Here is a 17,272-nt window from a genome sequence, read left to right as displayed (position 1 = left end):
CAAGATAATAAATCTGTGTTGTTTAAAGCCACCAAGCTTGTGGTAATCTGTTACAGCAGCAAAAGGAAACTCATACAGTCTGCAGCAAGTCTACTATAGAAATGAGAGGGAGGCAGGAAGGGGAGTGGATAGAGCTGGTCTCCCATGTGGTAACTGAAGAGGCTGTCCCAGCTAACATGACCCTGTGAGGTTTGTCTGATCATCCCTTTTCAAGATGAGGAAACTGAGCTGTAGAGAGCGACGGAATGACCCACCCAGGGTTTATGGCAGTAAATGGCTCTCTTGGAACTGGCACTGACTGAAATGGCCCAGTGCCACTTCTTAAAGAGCCCTGCAGGATGCAATAGATGAAAGGGAATAAAAAAAGCTAGCATCTGTACCATCCATCATTGCCCCCCTTCTTGTGGACCAACTCTGGTAAGAATGCAAAATGTATTCATTTTCTCTGCTGAGGCCAAGAAGAGCCATTTGTTAAGGGGAGAATCTGCAATGGCAATATCCCTGAATGGTGGTTGAGGGCAGGGAAAGTGGGTGACTCTCTTGGTTGACATTGCTCTGATGGGGAGAGGGAATGAGGAGATTAGTGAGAGCTGGCTCGGGGGCCCTAAGATACAGTATTAGAGCATGCTTTGAAGCGTGGGAACAGTGGGGATCCTGCTTCTCAGTTCATGGCTTACCATGTCTCCCCAACTGCCCCACATTCGGAAAATGCTATTAAACTTAGGCTGTACTCCCTACCAACTTGTTCCTTGAAAGTACAGCACTCTTGTGCCATATGGGTTTATTCTGAGCCCTTGAACCAGTGTGTTAAAGATATCCCCAGAGGGTGATGAGAAAGACCATCTCTTACTTCACTGGTAGGAGTGTATGCTGATGGTAAAGCACTTTGGCAATATATAGCAAGCATTTACTGTAAGCTCATACCCATTATTTACAACAGAGAGCAGAAAATTGGAACGTACCTAAGTAGATGACTGGAGGTGGCTGGTAAATGAATTATGGTTTACTGCACATGATGGAAGATTCCAACATGACAGAAAGTGATGCTGACAAAGAGTTAAAGGGCCTGAGGAAATACACAAATGAAAAAAATCAGAGTATGAAATTGTATCTAGTATGATGTCAGCTGTGGAAAAAATGTAGGAAAAAGAAGGGGGGCGGGGGAGTAGACTAAAGCATGAACCCAGGGCTTCTGGGTTTTAGGCGATCTTATTTCCTACTCTTCATGTTTCACTGTCTGCATTTTTTACACTGAATTTAAGAAATGGAGAAAGGAGCTTCACATCCTTAGACCCTTGTAAATTTACTTCTGGGAATCTTTTGAAGAAAATAATTGTAAATACAGATTATGAGCTTAATACACAGACATGTTCTGTTCATTGTAGTTTTTTTTAAATTGAGATGTAATTCACATATACTGTAAAATTCACCATTTAAGGTGTACCGTTTATTCGTTTTTAGTACATTCACAGTTGTGCAGCTATCACCACTATCTAATTCCAGAACAATTTTCTCTCCCCTAAAGGAAGCCCCATTCCCATTAGCAGTCACTCCCCAGCCCCTCTTCCCCCCAGTGCTGGCAACCACGGGTCTACTCTCTGTCTTTATGGATTTGCCTATTCTGGACATCTCTTCTACATGGAACCACACAACCGTGGACTCTGTATGTGGCTTCTTTCACCCGGCACAATGACTTCCACGGCCACCCACGCTGTAGCATAGATCCATTCACAGTTTATGGCCCTTAGTTTCCACCTTTTGGCTGTTGTGAGTGATGCTGGGATGGACATTCTCCCACCTCTATTCGTTGATTACATGAGATCATATATGTAAACGTACTTAGAATGCGCCTGTGCTTGGGCATTTTTCACTAGGTTTATACGTGAATCTAGAATAGCAGAGATGTACTCAGGACTCAGTTGATCTCAAAGTAGCATTGCTTTTGTTGTGGTTTGGTCCCGTTCGGGACTTGAATCACACACAACACCCTGTCCTTACCTGCTTGACTTGGAACCACGCCACTGTCACAGCATTCCCGACCTGTAAAGGAATCGTGCCGTGGACATTGGTGGTGTGGGATGGCACCTGCATGCAGTGGGCTCTTGTGATGTCGTGGGTTTTCGAGGGCAAGGTATTTATTTGGGAGGATGTCCGTGATGTATTTTGCCTTCTGTATATTTCTGTTCTGATAGTGACTCTAGCTTCTTAAAACTATGTGTTTAAAGTACAGACGAGTTACAATCAGTACCATCCTGTGTCCAAGTGCTACTGGGAGAGACACAGCCTTGTTGTCAAACCAGTTTGGGGGACTAGCATGTTCAAAATATATGCTGGTCTTGTGGCGTTTGGCCGTGGTTGTGGTGTCTCACTTTCCTGGGGCCAGGGACTTGAACAGAGGATGTGGGAGGATTGAGTTAGTGAAATTTAGGTTATCGGATTCCCATGCATGCCAGTCAGTGTGCATTTATAGAGCCGACCGAATAGATCGCTGCCTGGACTCAGACAATTATAGGTGTGGCCCGTTTTATACAACAGCTGTCTTGTCAATCAGTGTGATCATGGGCTGTGGGGGAGGGGGGCGTTCTGCTTAAAGAAACCCATCTGGAAACCTTTCCTTTATCTATCTATGTCAAGCCAAGGTTTCCTTAATCAGATTTACTACAAGGAGAGAGGTCTGTAGGCAATGTGCTTTTCTTGTTTTTCTGCAGAAAACCAAAAGGACCCTTTGCAATCTCGATTCCCACTGTATCAGGAATCCAGGCAGTATTTAGCAGGCATCTCCTTGTATTGTTCCCATACTTGTTTGCTTTTTTGCATTTGGTCCATGGTCAACGTTTAACTCCTTAACTTATGACCACTGGTAGATGAAAATAGTACAAAGGCATTTTAGATACATTCATTTAAGCTGTAATGTATGGAGGTGGAAAGTTGTGAGGGGGGAACATTGCTCAGGGAATGAGCACGAAGCAGAGAGCTGCATTCCACTGTCATCACCTCCTTAAACACACTGCTTGGAAGAAGATGCTTGTTTTACCTGTTTTGTAACTTCCAATATCTATTTTCGCTGGTATTTAAAGTTGCTCTTTGAGATAGTAATGCTTTTAACTGTGTGCGTACTGATATTGTTACTGATTATTATTTAGGCAAAGCAGGTGAATTAATTTTCCAACCAAAAGTTGGGGCCAAAGCAGTCAATTAGGTATTATATAATTTTGTATTAAAACCTAATTCTAGAGTCGATTCAGCCAAGTTACACGAAATTGACCTGATTTTCACATTTGCTTTTATAATTTTATTTTGCAGGATAACAAAGCCATTGACCTTTGCTGATTGTGTTGGGGACGAACTTCCTTTAGGATGGGAAACTGTATATGATAAACAAATTGGAATTTATTACATGGACCACATAAATAGTAAGTAGAGTGCCACATTTGAGTTATTATATGTGAACGAGTTTTAATGTTGGTCTCAAAGATGCTAAATCTCCTTTTGGGAAGCGAAATGGTCATGACTGCTTGACGCAGTGTTAAACTGGGTTTTACAAATGTGATCTGAAGTGTTCATTAGCTGAGTTTTTAAAAAAATGGAGCAGTTATGTAGCTACCTTGCGTGCATGTTGCTGAAGACTGCATAACGTATGTTTAACAGAGGGTCTTAATGTCTAATTTAAGGAATAAATTTCCCAGGCAGTCTGGAAGTAGAAACACTTCTCATAGTGAGAAGGTTGGTTATTGCAAAGTTAAATAATGGGTCCTTGACCATGCCAGCCTTCTTCGTAGAACTGTTTAGAGCAGTGGTACTCAGCGGGACTGGTTTTGCCTCCCAGGGAAACTGAGTAATGTCGCGAGGTATTCTCGATTGCCACACATGGGAGCGGTGCTACCGGCATCTAGTGATTAGAGGCCAGAGACGCTGCTAAGCTTTCTACAATGCACAGGATGGCCCTTACAGCAGAGAATGAGCTGACCCCAAATGTCACTAGTGCTGAGGTTGACACTTCCTGGTTCACAGGCTCCATTTCATTCTAGATCTCTTTTCCACCCGTCACCCGTCACTCTTGGCTTTCTGCCTCTTCATTCATCAGCCTTCCTTGATCGGGTATCAGCTGGGGATCCATTTCTCTCTCAGGTTCACACTTTCTCATTCTCTCCCATTTTCAATCTAGCTGCCCTCAAGTGTTTCTGTCATTGTCACTTTTTCCTACTGGGGACATAAAGCATGGCTTCCCCTGAGTGTGCTTTCTGCCCTCCGATTTATTTAGTGCGGGGAAGGCTGGGAGGGCCTGAAGATGCACAGTGCCCACCCCATGAGCCTGATGCCATGGGTCCTCAAGTCCTTCTAGTGTGAGCCACCCAGGTTGGTGTCTTTAGGGCCAATTTCCTCATTGTTACTTGCTGACTTGCCTCCCAAATTCAGCATTTGGAAACCTGAATGGCGAGGCTTCCTGTGTCAGTCCTGGGGCAGTGGAGTTTCTGATACATGGCACTCAGCCCTGCACTAGATTGCAGCTCTGGAAACAAGAGATTGGGCACTGGGGACAAGTACAGCCCTGGCCCTGCTGCCCTCCCAGGCAGTTATCCAAGTGGGAAGAGGGCTTCTAGGTGGATCCACCGCCCACTGGACAGGGTGCAGTGCTTAGCAAAGCTTTGGCTGAGAGCAGCCCTCCTCATGGCCACGTTTGACCTCGAGTCTGTGTGTATTCGGGGTGTCTGGCCATCTGGGCTTGCCTTCCCAGCTGCTAGTGGGCAGCTCCCATAGGTGAGGGCCGCTCCCACAGGTGAGGGCAGTTCCCATAGGTAGGGCAGTTCCCACAGGCCAGGGCCACTCCCACAGGCCAGGGCCACTCCCACAGGCCAGGGCAGTTCCCACAGGTGAGGGCAGTTCCCGCTGCGCTGTGGGCCTGGGTGCATGTGCAGCAGGGCCTCATCAGGCCTCATCACCAGGCTTTTGCCTCCGGGGCCCGGCGGTATGACTGAACCGCATAGGCATCTGCCTTGCACAACCTTTCTGGAAAGCCTGCCTGCCTGCCTGCCTGCCGCTGAGGCCCAGGACCTGTTCTGGCTCGTCTCTCTCATAAACCCAAGTTGCTCATCCCTCCCTGCCCCCTGGCTCGCCTGCCCGCTGAGTCACAGCAAGCGTCATAGAGCGCTTCTGTGCTGGCCACTCTTTAGGCCCTGAGGACGCAGGAAAGTGCGACCCAGTCTCCACCCTTAGGGATTCGCTATGACACTCTAGACATGGCTGTGAACCCTAAAACTGAGTAATCATCAAGGGCTGTGTTGCTGCCACCTTGAGCGTAACTGGGATGGCCCAGCACCATGGGGCATGCTGGTGGAGACATCAGCTCCGGGGTTACCCACCTTTTCCCTCCGAGACCTTCAGGGAACTCAACTCTCTTTTTTTCTTTTCAGGAACAAGAAAGGTATTTTTGTTGTAATAATTTGTACATGGGGTGCCAAAGACCCCATTCTAGAGAACTCACTCCTGAGAGAGAATCCAGCTCTTGAAAAGCACAGCTTTAAAAAGGTCATCGAACCTGAGGAGGCAGTTAGATTAAATTGGAACTGTGCAGGTCGACAGTGGGGTGAGGGACCAGAGGGGCCCTGGGTTGACCACCTTCGAGGTTCCCAGGAACCTCTGGCACACTGGGCACAGTGTGACCAATGCCGGTCGGCCATGGTGGGTCTCATGGCTGAATAAACGCAGAGACACCGGGCAGTTACAAACAGCCGTGACTCTGCCCCGCCCCAGGCCTGCTGAATCTCAACTCGGGCTAGGGCAGGCCCCTGATTTTTGTTGGTTTTTGGGTTCTTGTTTCCCCATATGAGCTTTTAAGGCTTGGAGAGGCTTTCTAGGAGGGCCCTGCAGTGGCAGTGTGAACAGGGGTAGGGGATGTTGGTGAGAGAGGATTTAAAAGGGAAAACTTACTTGCAACAACCTAGCAAGCACTTGTGCGTGCGCACGCGTGTATTAAACATGACATGAAATCTACCTTTTCAACCATTTTGAGGTGAAATGAGCAGAACACACAATTAACTATTATGAAGTGTACAGTTCAGGGGCATTTGGTACGCTCACACCATTATACAACCACCACCTCCATCTAGTTCCAGAGCATTTCATTGCCCCGAAGTAAAACCCCGAACCCATTAGCAGTCACTCCCCATTTCCCCTCCAGTCTCCCGGCCCCTGACAACCACGAGTCTCCTTTCTGTCCCTGTGTATTTGCTTGTTGTGGACCTTTCATACCAATGGAACCATCTGGCATGTGACCTTCTGGGTCTGGCTTCTCTCACGCAGCATCGTGTTTTTGAGGTTCATCCATGTTGTAGTGTCAGAGCCTGATCCCTTTTTATGGCTGAATACCATTCCATTGTCTGGCTGGATCACATTTTATCCATCTAGTCATCAGTTGACGGAATGAGGGTCCTTTCCGCCCTTTGGCTGCTGTGGAAGTACTGCCCAAGCACACTTTACAAAGAGTTATTTTCCATATTTATTTAGGATTTGGGTGCAGGAATTTTACCAGCCTTTCTCTCCTATGAACTCGTTCTTATTTTATTTCGGCTGCCAGCAGCCTGCATATATTTTCCAATATGTCACCATTGTAACAGCAACCATAGGCTGGGATCTATAAATTTGGAACAGGGACACCACTTTCCATTTTTTTACTTCGTTTCGGGTCACGCCTCTGTGGAAGTTGCCAGTAGAAGATTTGTTGCTTGAAGGGAGGGTTAGTGTTTTCTGAGTTGGGATGTCTTGCCCGTTTCCTCACTCCATCCCCACAATGTGAGGCTCTGATTTCAGGACCATAGTTGTCTGTCCGCAGAGCACACTGCCTCTTCCGTCCTCATTCAATGAGCCTGCAGTCAACAATGGATTGCCTTCTGGGTTCCAGCCTGATGAAAGGTGCTGAGAGCATAAGGATGACCGAGGCTGTGCACCTGCCTTCTAGGGCTCGTAGTTTAGTTGGGAAACAAAGAAATAGAAAAGCAGTTATGTGCTAAGTGCTAAGAACAGCAGTCTTAGCCGTTGCATAGAGACATACATGCTCTCAGGCAAAGAAGGCTTCCAAAAAGAGGTGCTTTCGCAAAGGGACTTAGAAGATGGGGAGGTTTCCTGGGGGGCAGAAGAGGACAGAAGCAGCATGAACAAGTGCACAGATTAGCATTGCCAAAGGTGGGGACTTAGGGCAAATCCAGTCTGTCTAGGGGATGTTTGTGGGGAAAAGGGCAGAAACTAGAAAAGAAGCTGCAAGTTAGCTTCGGGACTCATATATCATGTGGAGGATACTAGACGTTGTGCTTTAAAGCTGTTTGTGTGTTCAAGCCTTGCAAGCAGAGGTAGGAAGTCTACTTTGGTGAGCACACTGAGGATGGCTTTTGGTGGCTGAGACAGGAAGCGTGGGTGCTTTTGGAGAGAGACCATTGAGGGTCTGATGGAACTAAGGGGAGATGGAGAGAAGGGCGTGTCATTAGTGTTATGACTGCAGGCAGGACTCCCCAGTTCTTGCTTGATGACCCATGCCGTATTCTGGGTGAGTGAGAAGAGAAGGCTTCTCTGAGGGTCAGTCCCGGGCCGGATTCCCTGGTTGGCTAAGTGGGTGCCGCTCACTTGAAGAGGGAAGGCAGAGGAGAAGCAGGCACTTGCTGTTGTGTCATTGTTTGGCTTGGTTTGGGTTTGGGTAGTAAAAGGGCACCGTGTAAGAATAAGTTCTGCTTTGGACGAATGACCCAGAGTTACTCTGGGTCAGTCTAGGTGGAGAAGCATCTAGGAGGCAATTGGAAAAAAAAGATGGGAGCTCAGAAGAGAGATCGGAGTCAAAGGAAGGCATGAGCCCTTATGGCAGCCTGTAGGGTGAGGAAGCTGGAGTGGGAGATGGGGGAAGCCCACGCAGATTGCGAAAGGACTGCACGGTGTGGTGCGGGAGGTGAAAGGAGGAGGGGAGCAAGCCGGGTCAGGGGGCAGTGCAGCCGGTCAGACCCGAGGCAGAGGTCAGTCAGAAGAAGGTTGGAACGCTCTTAGTTTGACCGCGAGGAGCCCATTTGTGTTCATCTCTGCCAACATTTATTTACAGTGTGAAAAATTGCCTGGTATTCTCTTCCCCTTCCAATGAACTATTTCATATCTATAGGGTTTTGTCCTCATTTTAACTGTGGCTGTAAAAATAGAAGGAGTTCACTAGTTCCGTGAGGAAGGTTTGTTTTGTAGACTCTTCCATAATGTGCATCCTGGTAATTAATTTTCATATCGACTAGTCACATAACTGCATGACTACTGGTCAACCTAAAGATTTGACTTGGAAGTCACTTACGTTCTTACTCTTTTAATTTCAGAGCTTACCCAGATTGAGGATCCCAGAGAACAGTGGAGGCGAGAGCAGGAACGGATGTTGAAGGAATATTTAATTGTAGCCCAGGAGGCTCTCAATGCCAAGAAAGAAATCTACCAGATTAAGCAGCAGCGGTTCGAGCTGGCTCAGGAGGAGTACCAGCAGCTGCACAGAATGTGCGAGGACGACAGCCGCTCCTACGCCAGCTGTGAGTGGACGGACTCCTGTGCTGAACACGTGTGGCTTGAAAAGCCGCCTCTCTGCTAGGCTCTCTGCACATGCTGAACTTGACTAGGGCAGGACAGCTTCATAAGGTTTCTATTCGCATACTGTCAGGTCGTCAGTATCCCGCTCTGGAATCAGATGGTCGTTCAGTAGCCACTCCTGTAGCAAATACTTCCCGGGTGCCTACCTTGTGCCCAGGCCCTGCGATTGGCAACTAGGAAAGCAAAGGTCCCTGCCCTCGTGGAGCTTCCGTACATTTGGGTTGGGGAGGGAGAAAAGAAACAAGCGGATTTCAGGTAGTGACATGAAACAACCTTGTGTCTCACGTTTGTCAGCGTGGAAAAGACCTTCGCCTGAGATCCCTGCAGTTAGTACTATGGCGGGCGATCCTTGGGAGATCCACACAACGGTTTCGTTGATTCTGGATGGAGAGATTCAGGAGCCTTAACATATGTGAAGCACCTGTCTCTTTGTAGGATCCTTTCCTGGGCAGCACACTGAAGGTGGAGAAACGCAGTATAACGCAGGCAATTGGGGAGGGGGCTTTTTCTGCCCCTCAAGTTAGATGGATGCACACCGATGTTCTCAAAGGGAACACCTCTTATTTCGGGAGGCTGCCGGAGGTGGCTCCCCGTTACAGTAGTACTCAGCAGATGCTCAGGTATTGAAGGAAGCAGGTCCAGTCTTGGAAGGCAAGGCATTTTGTCACCGACACAGTCAGTCACTGATTGAGCCATCCCTTCCCAGCGGAATTGTCACACTCAACAGCCCCCCACAGGTGTGCATGGTCACAACTGTCCTGGGTGTCAGAGAGCTTGGGGAGAATATATGAAGTTGGTACCGCTAGGTTTTATTTTCTAAAAACCTAAGTCTAGTCAAGACATGGAAAGACTTACCTGTGACATGACCGTCATGTTGCCAGGTATTTGGCTCTGGTGACACAGCTTTGAACATTAAGATATGGTCAAAGCTTTATTCTGCATTGCAAGTCAGAATGGAGGTAAGGCCAAGGGGCCATAGGTCTGTTTTTATTGCAGCTGCTGTTGAAGGTGGATAAGCCATACAAGCTGTGGGGAAGAGAGAGATGGGCTTTCCCAGCCATATCAGGAATTTCAGCTAGCTCTCTTACCATGTGCCTTGAGAGAACGTAGGGCCTCAGGTATAATGGTATGCTGTTTCCAGGTTGTCTACCTCTTTTGTTCTTCAGATATCGGCATGTCCTAGATTTTTTTGTTTTTTTCTTTTAACTGCCCATCAGAATGCGATGAGTCAGCTCCATGCTAATTTTTAGAGGCTGGTTTCTTATCTCCATAGTTTTCTTTTCTTTTATAATGTCTTTCTCCAATTTTGATATCAGTATAATACTGGCCTCACAGAATGAATTGGGAAGTGTTCCCTCCATCTTTTTTCAGAAAGAGTTTGTGTGGGATTGGTATCAATGCTTTCCTAACCATTTGATAGAATTCACCAGAAAAGCCATGTGGACCTGGAGTTCTTTGTGAGAATGTTTGTAAGTACAAAACCAGTACCTTTAATAGATACAGGGCTATTCAGATTTTCTATTTTTTCTTGAATCAGTTCTGGTATTTGTGTGCTTCAAGGAATTTGTCTATGTCAACTAATCCAAAAGTCAGTAAATTTTTCTCTAGGGTCAGACAGTAAATATTTTTGCTTTGTGGGCCATATGGTCTCATTCACAACTATTCAACACTGCTGTTATAATGCAAAAGCAGCCAGAGACAATATGTGAACGAAAGTGTGTGGCTTATCCTGGTAAGCGTATAAAAACAGGTAACAAGCTGGATTTGGCCTTCAAGGAAATCGCCAATCACTGATCCAAGCAAGCTGTCAAGTTCGTAAAGGTTTCATAAAATTCTCTTATAATTCTAATGTCTGGAGACTCTGAGGTGGTGTCTTCTCTTTTTTATTCCTGATCTTAGTAATCGGTGTCTTCTTTTTTCCTTAATCAGTGTAGCTAAACTTTCGTTGATTGGATTTATCTTTATAATGAGCTAGCTTTTGGGTTACTTTCTCCCCCCATCTGTTCTGTTTTCTCTCTACTGCTTTTCCCTCTTTATTATTTCTATTTTTCTACTTAGTCTGGCTTTAATTTGTTCCTCCTTTTCTAGCTTCCTAAAGTGGCAACTTAAATCATTGATTTTAGATATTTCTTATTTTCTCGCATAGCCTCTAAAGGTATACATTCTCCTCTTTGTATGGCTTTAACTGCATCCCACAAATTTTGGTGTTTTCATTTTCAATCCATTCAGAATATTTTCTCATTTCCTTTGTGATTTATTTTTTGACCAATGGGTTCTTTAAAAGTAAGGTGTTGGGACTTTTTAAAGATGTCGTGCTGTTGATTTCTAATTTAATCCCATTGTGGTCAGACACTATGCTATAAAATTTCAGTTTTTTGAAATCTGTTAAGATGACTTTTATGGCCCAGCATGTGGCCCCTTTTAAGTGATCTCATAGGACTGGAAGCTCATGGTGCCTTGAGGTCACATCAAGCTGAAAGCATTGGCTTTTTAACTGTTTCTGAGAACATACAGTTAGCGATTCTAAACCTTTCAGAAAGTTACTTGGTAGAAGCTAGGTTGAACTATATAAAATTGTCATTTCTGTAGCTTAAAAAGGTCTGAATATTGGCAATTTCATATGATTCAACCTAATAGCGTGTTTCCTCCCAGTAGCCTTCAGGCACCTTATTTGTTCCATGGTCCCGTTTGGTTAGGTCTCCAAAGCGGCTCTCCAATCAGTGTTTCCAAGCATGGAACGGGAGAAGGACGTATCAGAAAGACTTGGAAGGAAGTTTCTTGCCAACGATTGAGAGGAAAAATTGCCTCAAGAGAAGGTGTGTCTTACTTACTGGCTACCCTACCAGTGCTACCAGCATGTCCATTGCAGTGAGCGTGGGGACTCGGGACTGGAGCCCTTGAGGATGCAAATATAGGAGGACCTGATGCAGCCCGTCAGAATCCACACCCAGCCTGAGGGGCGCGAGGGAGGAACCCTAATGCAGCACCGAGCCTGTAGGTTTCAGAAGTTGTAGTCCTATGGAGCTGGGATGTCCCTCAGCATCGGTTTTTATATCTCCATGGGCTTTGCATTCCCTGGCCATTGGGGTAAATAGGGACTTGCACTCAATTACATTCCTTCCTGTGCCCCACGGAATTTTATTAATGCCCAGTAAAAAAGATTCTCAGGATGCTGCCTTCGAAGTGGCGTATGAAGACACCTTTAGTCGAGGAAGCAGATGACTGTGGTGTTGACTTGAAATTTGAACATGCTTGTCAGATTCCATTTCCCAGCCCCCTGGGAGTCTCTGCCTAGTCACAGCCTTGGCATCTGCTTGTGTAGGTTGCCTTGGAGGCCAGATTGGGCCTGGCTGTTTTCATGAAGGGCCGGAGAGGCCACTGGGTGTCATCAGGGGAAAAGACTATGAATGGAATCTAGAATTAACCCAAGTGGTTTATCTGGTTGCTGCTGTCCCTGGGGTGTTCACCAAGCTCTTTCAATTTGCCATTTAACCTGAACTATCAGTCACAATGAGGAAAACTCTTAGCTATGACTCAAATGAATTATTTTTGGCCACAGGATAAAGTTCAAGACAGTGATCCTGTTAGCTTGAACCACCATGATCTAACATGTCTCCTACAGAGGTCTGGGCCCATGTCAGGAGCTGCTGGTGGTACGATCCATAGCATTCCTGGACTGCCCAGCCTGCTCTCAGCGCTAGTCATCTAAGTCAGGGAGGCGTGTCCTTGCTCTGGTCCTAGGGACAGAAGAACATTTGGACTTACTTCCCATTGTTCCTTCATTGGCACTGACTTGAAGCTAAAGGAACCAGTGTTCCTTTAGTGAGCCAGTGTTTTCTATGCATTGTTATTATTGCAGCATTGTGAAGCCCATGATGCTATCTTCGTTGTACACACAAGAAACTGAATATTGGGCAGGCTAAAGGACTTCTTCCAGGTTACATACCTAGTGAATGGCAGGATTGGGTTTGAATCCAGATCTGTGTGTATGTGTGTAGCCTTCCATGCTGGGCACTGTTTCCTGGACATGGAAGAGGTAGCCAGAAGAGCTGACTGTGTTTTTGGAACACCTTGCCCTCCCATTGTTCAAGTTATCTGGAGATAAAGACTGGTTATAAATTGACAAGTCATCTTGCTATTTTGCAACCCTAAATGGGGCCAGCGGAAGGCAGAGCACTTTCTACTTTTTGACTTTCGCATGGCCCACAGTAGGATTGCTACACTGTTTATTTAGTTTTCAACAGATCTTTCTTTAGCACCTGCTGTTGGTATATACTAAATGTTGGGGACACAATTTATCCTTACTGGCTGATTGTAGGGGGAGATGAGGCAATATGGTGAACAGAGGAATTAACTAGAACAGCCATTTCTAATATCGGAGCAGAAGGGTACAGAGGAGGGTGGCAGGAGGGAAAGTGCATCTCGCTCACACCCTTCATAGTCTTCCCCCTGAGTTATGGAAATCACCAGAATAGAACTCCATTCATTGGAGACGAATGATTTTTGTGTCGATATTGGACCGTCTGGTATCTAAGAATATCTCAGCCTTGATCTTTTCTGTGCCTGACCAAAGCAAACTTAGATGCTTTAATGGATTTGAGCACACGTGTCCCCGTGAGGCTAAGAACCCAACTTGATTTGCTTGAGCTTCTGAGCTAGCTGTTGGTACTCAGTTCTGTTTCATGCTTTGTGGAGTGCTGAGATGGAACTGCTTGTTCTGCAGTGAACTCATTTTCCTCAGACACACCCGGTACTTTTTCTACAGTTCCATTTTCTTCATTCTCATACGTTCTTCTATTTGCCTTCCTTTTAACACTGAATACATTCGTTATTTTAGAAACCTTTTTTCTAGAGTTACTCTTTCATTCTTCCTGAGAAACTCTAGCCTCCGGATGTGTTCAGATGAAGTATATGACCATTTATGGGATCTTCTGGAAGGGATTCTTGCATGGAGTAAATTATAGTCTGAACCACAGGTCAACAAATTATGTATGGCTCGCAGACTAAATCCTGTCCACTCAGGGTGTTTGTCAATAAAGTTTTATTGGAACACAGCCACCTCCATTCACTTACTTTTTGTCTATAGCAGCTACAAAGGCAGAGTTGTGGAGTTGAGAACAGAGACTGTATGGCCCACAAAGCCAAATATATTTACTATCTGGCCCTTTGCAGAGAACGTCTCCCAACCCCTGGTCTACACCAGTGGTTCTCAACCCTGCCTGGCTGCATGTAAGAATCTCCTGAAGGGCTTTTAAAAACTGCTGCGGCCTGCGCCCCCACCCCAAGAGATTTTGATTTAGCTGGCCTTGGCTGGGGCCAGACTTTTTTCTTTTTTTCCCCTTTTCTTTTCTTTCTCTCTCTCTCTCTCTCTCTCTCTCTCTCTCTCTTTTTACAGCTCCCCACGTAACCCCCAGAGTTGACATCCTCTAGTGTAGACTGACTGGCTGTCTCTCTTAGCAGCAGGAACATGGCTTTGTTACCCTGGTTCCCAGGAGCTACCCATAGTCTATACGCAAAGTCTTGGAGTGGCTGGGAAAGAGTCAGGCTTATCTCTGGTGAGAAAGTGCTGACCCATCCTGAATTCCTGAGTTAGGTGGTGGTGAAGCTTGACCTTATCAGCGATCAGTCCTGCCAACATTCTTTCTGAGGCTCCAAGCCCCTCCCACAAAGACTATCTTCCTTTCTTCTCTGGTAAAGGGTTTCTCATCTATTATCTAGATTAGGATAAGGGCCGAAGTCCATCCATTCAGCCTTTTGTTTTCCCTCATGCAAGCATGTTGGAGCAGGCAGGAGAAAAATGGATCACACAGCATTTTTCACAGGTATTAGCTGGCAAGACTCAATCTTGAAGGTTGTAGTGGAGCACACATGTTTACTGAGAGAGAATCCCCTAGTCTGTTCTAGAGAGAATTCTTCATTTGGACTCGGTGGCTTCTTGTGTTACTTCTCTAGGTCACCCCTGAGTGGGCTTGATTTTTTTGGGTCCTTTGCTTATTATGGTGCCTTTAAAAAATGTCGTGCCCTCCTTTGTTGGCCTCGGTGATTTGTCGCTGCTCTGGTAGTTAGTACCTGTCAGCGTGGAATCTGCCAGGGCTTGCCTCCTCTCCGCCACTCTTCCTCGGCTCCCTTGAGCAACTCCTTGCAGTGCTAAGGCCTGGAGGCGCCCACCCGGTCCCCAGGAGCAATCTGTCCAGAGGATGTCTTTGGAGAAGAACTCCTGGTCTTTTAAAGCATGTCCTCCCCCTGGGGTGACATTAGGTTCTCACAGCACAGAGGAAGCCTGTGTGGAAGAGAGAGACAGAGACAGATGGAGACACAGACACACACGTTTCCCCCTTTCAGTAACCTGTAAGATCGAAACCTAAGATAAGGACTGCGGTCTGCAGCATTTGGAATGTTAAAGACACAGGTCTGGTTCACTATTGGGCCATGGGCATTGGGGGCGCCGGAGGGCCATTCCTTCTTACATTGGAAAATTAATTTGATTAAAGGACGTTGGACAGGTGACCCACAGGAGCCCAATTCCAGACATAAGTCCCTCCGTGACTGTAGATAAAGTCACTACAAACTCAGTCTTTAATCTATAAAGTGGGGGGAACGTACTCATCATCTCTCATAGATTTTTATGAGAATAGATGAAATAAATGTGAAAGGCACCCTGTAATAGCAAGGTATAATAATTTACGTTGTTGTGGTCCAGCTAAACTAAAACCTTATTATTATGTCAGCCAAAACAATAGTGTATGCCTGAGTGGACTCCCTAAGCTATTTATTTTAATAGCTCTGCCCACTCAGCTCTTCAAGAGAGAAGAAAGCTTCAGAGGTGAAAGTCTGGTATTTATCATAAACCTTGAGATTGGAGACATGTCTTAACAGAGGAAGATATTTTTTCTAATGTTGTGGAGCGCGTGCTATTAAAAATGGGGTCTGGAGTCCTGAGCTATTCCTTGGTCTCCAGAAATGGATTCCACTAGACTAACTGGCAGATGTAAGGAACTGAGAATTGATATAAATTAAATTATATTATTAAAAGTTATGCCAGCGTTCACAGCTCTCCTTAGAATTTGAAGGTAAAATGGACTCACTGTCTTAGGTACCTGAGTTGCCTTCTTCTTCCTCCCAGTCCTGGAAATTTATAATTTTAGAGACTGTAGCAAAGGTAACATCAATATAAGGAAAACCTAGTCTATTATTTAGGATGGTTTTAGCTGTAAGTCACAGAAAAGACTACCGCCCATGGCCCTGGGCAATAAGGAAAATCCATTGTCATATAACAGAGTTCCTCTGAGGTGGGGTGGCTTCCTACTGGTGGACTCGTGATGTCTGGGTTCATCAGGCATCACTTCCAGGACTGGCTACTGCTGAGTCTCCTGGGGAAGAGGTAGATACCTGACACCCTCAGGATACTGGGAGTTAGGAAGGAGCACGGGAGCAGGTGGTTGTGTATTCGTCCAATTGTACCTGCTACACCTCTATGCTGCACTTCAAGGTTTGTGGAAATGATTTCATGCCATTGTTACTTGTGTTTAACTTCCCCGGACTGTGGTGGTGGCGTTACTTCCTACCCCAATGGGAAAGATCCCAGGCGATAACTGTTGGTGTTGTCTTCCTCAACTGCAAGGTGACCAGTTGACACAGTGGAAGTGAGGAGTCAGCAAGCCCTAGGCTCATTTACATATTCTCTGGGTCCGAAGTGGAAGCCTGTTAAGCTCAGGTCTGAGAAACTGTGAAGTCCCAGGAGTTTAATGTGGAGATTTTGTAGAAATGATTTCTGCCTCTTAAGGGCATTCTTTGAGGAGGTGTTGCTTTCATTACTGATCTGAAATGAAACCAAAGAGCCAGACAAGATGGAAGTTGCAGGATTTGGAAATAGACATTCTTTGTCTAAGAAAGAATTCTATGTTCAAAACATTTTACTCCACATCTTGAGAGAGTATGATTCTAAATATAAGAACATTTGAGATAAAGTTGGCAAACACTTAGCTCCTCCAGATATTTATTTGCAGTAGATTCTAGTGGTTTGAAATTCTGACTGATGGCGGCTTAAATAGTAGATTTTCCATAGAACTATTTTTTTCAAAAGGAGATATCTGAGCTGCTCAGATTAACTTTGGATGTGGTTCTAGTCAAGGCTATGAAATAATCTTGCTGTTTAAGCCATTTGATGGCTCTGAGCCATCCTTTCCAATAGGAAGTCAGGAAATGGTTTTGAACTAGTTCCTAGGTGTTGGCACCTAGTTATCTGACTGACAGCCTTCGGTACCCAGATCAAAGGAGTAAAAGAAAGGATGCTGGCCCTGCGGTTGGGTCTTCTGAGCAGGCAACATGAATGCAAATGACCCGGAGGCAGATTACACCAGCGAAGGGTGACCACAGACGAGGACACAGGATCACTCCACCATTAAAGAAGGGATAGTAACCAAGTCACTGCAGCACAAAAGCTGATGGCTTCAGCAGCCTGAGAGAAAGGAGACAAGCATCAGGAAATAGCCATGCAGAATGGTGGAAGGGGTGATGGGATTAGAAACAGCCACTAGCTGCTGCAGCAGCTGAAACAGCACGAGAGGTAGACAGAAACTGGCCAACTGCTTAGCACACACAGGTAAACAGCTCTTGGTCTCATTCCCCCCAGGTACTGGCTCCTCATCATAATGATGCTATGTCTGTGAAAGGA

At 45.8% G+C, this 17,272-nt stretch overlaps 1 protein-coding gene across 3 annotated transcripts in view; it reads left to right on the top strand.

Annotated features, from left to right (window-relative positions):
• Positions 1-17,272, top strand: part of WWC3 (WWC family member 3) — a 108,197-nt gene that overhangs the window by 34,003 nt on the left and 56,922 nt on the right. For 2 of the 3 annotated variants that reach the window (XM_019651206.1, XM_019651207.1), the window contains exons 2-3: positions 3,304-3,413; positions 8,337-8,540. In XM_019651206.1, the coding sequence (XP_019506751.1) occupies positions 3,398-3,413; positions 8,337-8,540 (220 nt within the window). In that variant the 5' untranslated portion in view covers positions 3,304-3,397. Of the gene's footprint in view, positions 1-3,303; positions 3,414-8,336; positions 8,541-11,294; positions 11,415-17,272 lie in introns of all 3 variants that reach the window. The other variant, XM_019651205.1, reaches the window with a different exon arrangement.

The sequence above is a fragment of the Hipposideros armiger genome, unplaced genomic scaffold (assembly GCF_001890085.2).
Source record: "Hipposideros armiger isolate ML-2016 unplaced genomic scaffold, ASM189008v1 scaffold_155, whole genome shotgun sequence".
Lineage (NCBI taxonomy): Eukaryota > Metazoa > Chordata > Mammalia > Chiroptera > Hipposideridae > Hipposideros > Hipposideros armiger.
This window is presented reverse-complemented; position numbering and strand designations above follow the sequence as displayed.